The 8224-nt window shown below is 44.7% G+C and overlaps 1 protein-coding gene across 1 annotated transcript in view; it reads left to right on the top strand.

Annotated features, from left to right (window-relative positions):
• Positions 1–2563: 2563 nt before the first annotated feature.
• Positions 2564–8224, top strand: part of SPG11 (SPG11 vesicle trafficking associated, spatacsin) — a 79611-nt gene continuing 73950 nt past the window's right edge. Inside the window, exons 1-3 of the mRNA XM_052647091.1 lie at positions 2564–2766; positions 5357–5541; positions 6388–6612. Coding sequence (XP_052503051.1) covers positions 2564–2766; positions 5357–5541; positions 6388–6612 — 613 coding nt within the window. The remainder of the gene's footprint in view (positions 2767–5356; positions 5542–6387; positions 6613–8224) is intronic.

Raw genomic sequence — 8224 nt, 5'->3', positions numbered from 1 at the left:
TCTGATGAACTACAGAGGGAGGTTCATGACATTGTACGGGAGGCAGCGATCAAGACCATCCCCAAAGAAAAGAAATGCAAAAAGGCAAAATGGTTGTCTGAGGAGGTCTTACAAATAGCTGTGAAAAGAAGAGAGGTGAAAGGCAAAGGAGAAAAGGAAAGATATACCCATTTGAATGCAGCATTCCAAAGAAGAGCAAGGAGAGCTAAGAAAGCCTTCCTCAGAGAGCAATGCAAAGAAAAAGAGGAAAACAATAAAATGGGAAAGTCTAGAGATCTCTTTAAGAAAATCAGAAATCCCAAAGGAACATTTCATGCAAAGACGGGCACAATAAAGGACAAAAATGGCATGGACCTAACAGAAGCAGAAGATATTAAGAAGAGGTGGCAAGAATACACAGAAGAACTATACAAAAACAGATCTTAATGACCCATCACCCATGGCGTGATCACCAACCTAGAGCCAGACATCCTAGAATTCAAAGGCAAGTGAGCCTTAGGAAGCATCTCTACAAACAAAGCTAGTGGAGGCGATGGAATTCCAGTTGAGCTATTTCAAATCCTAAAAGATAATGTTGTGAAAGCACTGCACTCAATATGGCAGCAAATTTGGAAAACTCAGCAGTGGCCACAGGACTGGAAAAGGTCAGTTTTCATTTCAATCCCAAAGAAAGGCAATGCCAAAGAATGCTCAAACTACCACACAATTGCACTCATCTCACACGCTAGTAAAGGAATGCTCAAAATTCTCCAAGCCAGGCTTCAACAGTACGTGACCCGTAAACATCCAGATGTTCAAGCTGGTTTTAGAAAAGGCAGAGGAACCAGAGATCAAATCGCCAACATCCGTTGGATCACAGAAAAAGCAAGAGAGTTCCAGAAAAACATCTATTTGTGCTTTATCGACTATGCCAAAGCCTTTGACTGTGTGCATCAAAATAAACTGTGGAAAATTCTGAAAGAAAGGGAAATACCAGACCACCTGACCTGCCTCTTGAGAAACTTGTATGGAGGTCAGGAAGCAAGTTAGAACTGGACATGGAACAACAGACTGGTTCCAAATCAGGAAAGGGGTACATCAAGGATGTATATTGTTACCCTGCTTATTTAACTTATATGTAGAGAACATCACGAGAAAAGCTAGGCTGGATGAAGCACAAGCTGGAATCAAGATTGCTGGGAGAAATCTCAATAACCTCAGACATGCAGATGACACCACCCTTATGGCAGAAAGTGAAGAACTAAAGAGCCTCTTGATGAAAGTGAAAGAGGAGAGTCAAAAAGTTGGCTTGAAACTCAACTTTCAGAAAACTAAGATGTCACTTGGCCCCAACACTTCATGGCAAACAGATGGGGAAATGGTGGAAACAGTGACAGACTTTATTTTGGGAGGCTCCAAAATTACTGCAGATGGTGAGTGCAGCCATAAAATTAAAACACTCTTGCTTCTTGGAAGGAAAGTTATGACTAACCTAGACAGCATATTATAAAGCATAGACATTACCTTGCTGAGAAATGTCCAACTAGTCAAAGCTATGTTTTTCCCAGCAGTCATGTATGGATGTGAGAGTTGGACTATAAAGAAAGCTGAGCAATGAAGAACTGATGCTTTTGAACTGTGGAGATGGAGAAGACAATCTTGAGAGTCCCTTGGACTGCAAGGAGATCCAACCAGTCCAGCCTAAAGGAGATCAGTCCTGAATATTCATTGGAAGGCCTGAAGCCGAAGCGGAAACTCCAATACTTTGGCCACCTGATGCAAAGAGCTGACTCATTTGAAAAGACCCTGATGCTGGGAAAGATTGAGGGCAGGAGAAGGGGACGACAGAGGATGAGATGGTTGGATGGCATCACTGACTCGATGGACACGATTTTGGGTAAATTCCAGGAGTTGGAGATGGACAGCGAGGCCTTTTGTGCTGCAGCTCATGCGGTCGCAGAGTCGGACACGACTGAGCGACTGAACTGAGCTGAAGAGGTGGATAGAGAGGCAGGGGCTGGCGGCAAGGGTGAGAGAGCAGAGGGTGACGGACATTGGAAACAGTTGCCAGGTCCCTCTTCGGCCGCTAACTAAAACCCCTAACTTCCTCGCCCTGAAACGAAGAGTTGGTATCGCCGGCGTGGGCGGCGCCGGGGGTCACGAGGCGGGGAGCGGGTCGGCGCACGGCGCAGGCGCAGGACGCGGCGGGAGGGGGGGTCACGAGGCGGGGAGCGGGTCGGCGCACGGCGCAGGCGCAGGACGCGGCGGGAGGGGGGGTCACGAGGCGGGGAGCGGGTCGGCGCACGGCGCAGGCGCAGGACGCGGCGGGAGGGGGGGTCACGAGGCGGGGAGCGGGTCGGCGCACGGCGCAGGCGCAGGACGCGGCGGGAGGGGGGTCACGAGGTGGAGCGGGTCGGCGCACGGCGCAGGCGCACGACGCGGCGGGAGGGGGGTCACGAGGTGGAGCGGGTCGGCGCACGGCGCAGGCGCACGACGCGGCGGGGATCAAGAGGCGGAGGGCGGGCTGGGCGCAGTGCGCAGGCGCAGGACGCGGCACGCGGGCCGGAAGGGGCGGCGGGCTAGGATGGCTGCGGAGGAGCGGGTGCTGCCCGTTTTGTTGGTGCCGGTCTCCGCCGAGGCCACAGGGCGGCTGGGGCCCCGGGCGCAGCTGCACAGAGAGCAGGCGGCCCTGGGCAGTCTGACGGCCTCAGGCAGCCTCCGCGTGCTCCCCTTGGCGCCGGGCGGCCGAGGCGGGGGCGACTGCCTCCTGGAAGGCTGTTTTCGGCAGTAAGAGCTGCGGCCGGGCCGGGCGGTGAGGGAGCGCGCCTCTGCTGGCCGGGGGGCGGCGGGAGCGGAGTGACGGCGGGGCGCCCGCCCAAGGCGGGCCCGGCCCCCCTCAGAGCCGCATGGTGGTCGAGTTCCCCTCTTCCGTTCCCGCTGGGTGGAGGCCGCACGCGGGGAGCTGTGGGAGTCCCTGTTTGGGCGCTGCGCTTTTTATTCGTTCGACGTAGTTTGATTTCTCGTCACCGTGCTGTACCCCCACGCCCATTTCTTCAGTTAAATCTGTTGAAGACGCCAGCCGGGGGCATCATCTCATTTCCATTGTCCTGTTATTCTAATGCGCGATGCAGATAGCTGTTTCCTTCACTTTGGGGCTTCCTCCCCCCGCTCCCTTTTGAAGGATAGAGCCTGCATTTTCTACTCATTAATGTATTTTCCTAAGAAATGCTTATTATGCGCGCTGCACGTTACCTAGGAGTAGTGCCTAAAAGGTGTAGTAAGACAGTTCTTAATACACGTGAGGCTTTTTGGTCGGTAAGACGGAAGAGAAACAATTTCAATCATCTGTAACTCTTACATTTTATATCGTTAAGTTTGAGAGTGCCATCCGAGGCTTTGGACTCTTTAATAAAACGTTTTAGAAATGTTTCTTTACGACTTTAGTAGCCACAGAGTCTTGGAATCTCCAGGTCTTACAACAGTGCCTCACAGTAGAGGTTCGTTTGGTATCTTTATTCCTGGTCTCTAGCTTCTAGGAGGAGAAGGCAATGGCACCCCACTCCAGTACTCTCGCCTGGAAAATCCCATGGATGGAGGAGCCTGGAAGGCTGCAGTCCATGGGGTCGCTGAGGGTCAGACACGACTGAGCGACTTCACTTTCACGCATTGGAGAAGGAAATGGCAACCCACTCCAGTGTTCTTGCCTGGAGAATCCCAGGGACGGGGGAGCCTGGTGGGCTGCCGTCTATGGGGTCGCACAGAGTCTGACACGACTGACGCGGCTTAGCAGCAGCAGCAGCAGCTTCTAGGAAAAGGATTCTCTCTCCTCCTCAAGTTAGTTGATTGAACATTGTTACGTATCGGTGAACACAGTCCTGTAAAGAGAGGAATGAGTCAGAGTTCCCAACAGAAGATAAGGAGAACTGACCTTAAGTAACTGGGGGGCTTATGGAAGCTGTTGCGTGAAACTAGTGGGAGGCAGAGCATGGAGGACAACGTTTTAGCTTTTTTCTAACTGAATTTAATTTTAATTCGAATAATTCATCGGGTAAAAATAAGGACAAATTTATAGGGTTCAGAATTTGCTTCCTGCTTTTCTACCCATGGCGCTTCCCTGATAGCTCAGTTTGTAAAGAAGCCGCCTGCAATGCCGGAGAGTCAGACACGACTGAGCGACTGTCTTTATTCTGCCAGTATCGCATGTTGGTAGACTACCGATATACACGGTTTTTGCATATATTGTTGAATCATTGTGCATTCTGTAATCTGTTCACTGAAAAGTCTGTCTTTGCACGTGGCAGTATGGTCCTGTGTGCTAACGATGTTACTTGTTTCACAGTATTTTGCTTTTAAATATATTTTAATTTGACATTTTCAGATTTCAGTGTAAACAGTCATGTATTGGCTGTTTATGAAACATTCTAGGTATAAAGACAAAAGTACAAAATGTCAGTATTTTTTCTCTGACATAGCACCAAGTTCACTGTTTTTAGATGTCAAACTTACTACTTGGGAAAAAAGCTTTTTTTAAAAAAAGAAACTATCAGCATGGTAGCTTCATCTGCATTGTTTTCGAAATCTGGGCTCTTATTTTTAAATGTAACTATTTAATTTGAAGCTTGCATTAATAGTCTCTTTCCATCCTTGTTAGCCATGTTGGTATGTTGACTTTGTACTGCGTTATATATTTTGTAACTGCACCGTCCCATATGGTAGCCATTAGCCACATGTGACTTAAAATTGAAAATTTAGTTCCTCGGTTGCACTCACTGAGCATGTTTCAAGTGCTGAGTAGCCATGTGGCAGTTGGCTACTGTATTGGACCTTGCAGATTCTTTGAACACTTCGGTCTCATGGAGAGTTCTGTTGGACAGAGCTCTTCTGTGATATGCCTCTTTAAAGTCTTCGAAGTCTATAAATGCAATAATTACTTTTTTAAAATGTGATTGAAAGCGTCTATGTTAGCAGAACATAGTTTTTGTTTATTGTGAAGACCATCTTCTATAAATAATAGACATTTGGTTATTGAAACTTATCCTTGATCATGACAGTTACTTTAAGCATATCATCAGTCCTCATTTAGGATGAAATGGAATAAGAGCAGTCACCATTTCTTGCTCTTTGCCCCCTCTTCACCACCCATTCCTGTATTCTTGTGTTGCCCTGAAGAATGTTGAGGGGAAAGAAGTGAGGAAGGGGAAGGAGAAAGGGAAAAGAGGCTGAAATCTAGAGCAGTTTACATCCCCTTAGGTTGTATATAGAATGAATGTGATTAGGTGAACCAAGAAGTTCCCTACTCTTTCTGCCATTTTACCCTCACCGTTGTGGGTATTATTGTGGGTGTAGAACATAATAATAGTCTAAACTTTTTCCTTAGGTTTGTATGGGAGGGTTCTCATCACAGTGGGACACCAAACAACAAGCCCAGACTGGTTGCTCTTACTGGAAATTATGAACTGCTCATCTATGAATTTAATTTGGAAGGTGGAAGATGTGATGCAACCGTTTTGTATAGCTATAGTGAGAAGACATTGCAGAAGCTTGTTGAAGATCAAAATATCAGTAAGTATTTGCAGGTAGTCTTTCAGCATGTTTGAATCTGCATAACTATGTAATTGTATGTATTTCAGGAACAGTTGTAATAGAGGTAAAATCAGGGAGGGGTATTTGCCCTGTCTAGTATAGTAGGCACTAGCTACATGAGGCTGTTAAGCTGTTAATGTGGTTAATATGAATTAATATGTCCTTTAAATGTCAAGTACATTCCAGATTTGAAAACTTGGTACTAAAAAAGTAAAATAGCTCATTAATAGTTTTTGTATTAGTTACATGTTGATGTATTGAAGATGAGGTAAATAATATAATAAAATTAGTTTTACCTGTTTCTTTTTTCAGTGCAGTTACTGGAAAATTTTAAATTATTTTTGTGGCTGACGTTATATTTCTCTTGGTTAATCTGCTGATCTAGGCTGGTCACAGAGCTGTTTGCTACATCCTATCCGGAGGGCTTCAGGGAGCAGAAATCAAAGCACTCAGGCATTTATTTTTAAGGCAGTAGCGTTCTTGCCACCCTGCTTACGTTTCTTCCTTTTAAAAAAAGAGTCTGTGATGGTTCTTGTGGGGTCTCGTGGGTAGGAACCTTTTTTAATCATCCTGTGGGTTTTTAAATCACACTCTGGCCGGAAACAGAAGGCACAGAGAGAGTGTAGGTCATCTTCGCTCATTCCCTCACCTACCTTCCAGTGACCACTTGCTCAGCTGAGTTTGATCAGTAATTGTCTAGAGTTGGACTAAGATAAATGCCGATTCTTTCTTGTTTCATCTGTTTGTGTTATGGTAACAGCGCCAAATTTACCAGTTGTAAAATTGTGACCAGTGAGTTTGATGTGATATCCTTTTGTTTTATAGGTTTTTCCTTGTTATCTTTGAGGATTCTGTCGTTTCACAACAACACATCATTATTGTTCATCAACAAATGTGTTGTCCTACATGTTATGTTTGCTGAAAGAGATGCTGAAATTAGGGTACTCAGCTGTTACACGTTGCCCTTACCTGCGCAGGCAGTGGACAGGATTATTGACACGCAGCTCTGCAGAGGAATTCTCTTTGTTTTGAGTAGTTTAGGCTGGATCTGTATCCTTTTTGGTAAAGATGTTGATGTCGGGGGGAGGAGAATACCTAGGAAAATGAGCCTTTTTAGGCTCATAGGTTTAGGGACTGGGCTATAGGTGGAATGGTTAATTTTTCAGTAAAACTTTCAGAGAAAAAGCTGTTCATGAACTTCAGATACTCAACTGCATTGCTCTATATTCCATTCAGATATTTTTCAGTTTATAAATATACATTTTTTCATAGTCATAATCATCCAGCTTATCTATATTTTTAAATTGGGTATATTCTGTATTACCCATTTATTTAAAATATTATTTATTAAATATCTGTTTTGTGCTTGTTCCAGGAGGGATTCAGATGACTGCTTATAATGTAATACACACATTTTTGTGTATGAGTATAATCTTATCTCTTTTACTGCCTCTAATGCTTCTGTCATATTAGGAAATCATATTGTTTGCATAACTGTTTTTTTACGTTTGTTTTTGGAAACTGTCACAGATTTGTTTTGTCCTTAGATTCATAGGTCACCAGCAGAATTATATTGAAGATTATTTGAAGAACAACCCTTATAGTAGTGTTTTGGGGACTTTTATTTCATTTTCTTTTCTATTTTACATATATCATTTGTGTGCATGCTTGCTCAGTCATTTCCAACTCTTTGTGACCCCGTGGACTGTAGCCTGCTAGGTTCCTCTGTCCATGGGATTCTCCAGGCAAGAATACTGGAGTGGGTTGCCATTTCCTCCTCCAGGGGATCTTCCTAACCCAGGAATCAAACACATGTCTCCTGCGTTGCAGGCTGATTCTTTACCACTGACCCACCGTGGCAGTGACCAAATAGTAGTATTTTATATATATCACAGTCTGTATTAACATTTCTTTTGTAAAAATACAGGTTATTGTATTATAAAAAATGTTACAGAATATTGGATTAACTTCGTTTTTGTTGCCAGGTTACAGAACTGCGCTGTCCGACATGGTAGGCAGTAGGCATATGTGGCTGTTGAACACTTGAAACTGGCTAGTGTGACTGAGAAACTGAATTCTTAGTTGTATTTAATTACTTGAACGTCTGATACTTGATTCATTTATTGGAGAACTTTAAAGTATGTTTGGAACGACTTGGCTGTTCCAAGTTCTTAAATATAAATTTTTGCAGTCTAAATACAGACCAAATAATTGCAATGAAAATTGTCCCAATTGAGATGTGCTATAAGTATAAAATAACTCAATTTGAACAATTTCGAAGAAATACGTAAAATGTATCAGTGTTTATATTAATTACATGTAGAGATAATATTTTGGATATCCTGGGTTAAATAATGTATTAAAATTAGGGTCACTGGTTTCTTTGTACTTTTTCAGTAAGGCCGCTAGAAAATGTACCGTGGCAAACGCGCCTCGCGCTGTTTCTCTTGAACAGCGCCGTGGGAGAGCACAAGTGGAAAGTGTTCGTGATGCCTCGGCGGCTGGCACAGAGTGGAGGCTGAGTGGGCGTTGTTGAAGAGACTGCCACGTAGTCGCCTGGTCAGCACGATGGGCTCTTTAATGTCCATTCTCCTTCTGTCATTATAGCTACAAGGTTGGAACGATGAGGTCTATAACTCTGTCCTGTCCTGTGTTTGAAGTG

This window comes from Budorcas taxicolor, chromosome 10 (assembly GCF_023091745.1).
Source record: "Budorcas taxicolor isolate Tak-1 chromosome 10, Takin1.1, whole genome shotgun sequence".
Taxonomy (NCBI): domain Eukaryota; kingdom Metazoa; phylum Chordata; class Mammalia; order Artiodactyla; family Bovidae; genus Budorcas; species Budorcas taxicolor.
Note: the sequence above shows the minus strand (reverse complement) of the source record. Positions and strands in the feature narration are given on the sequence as shown.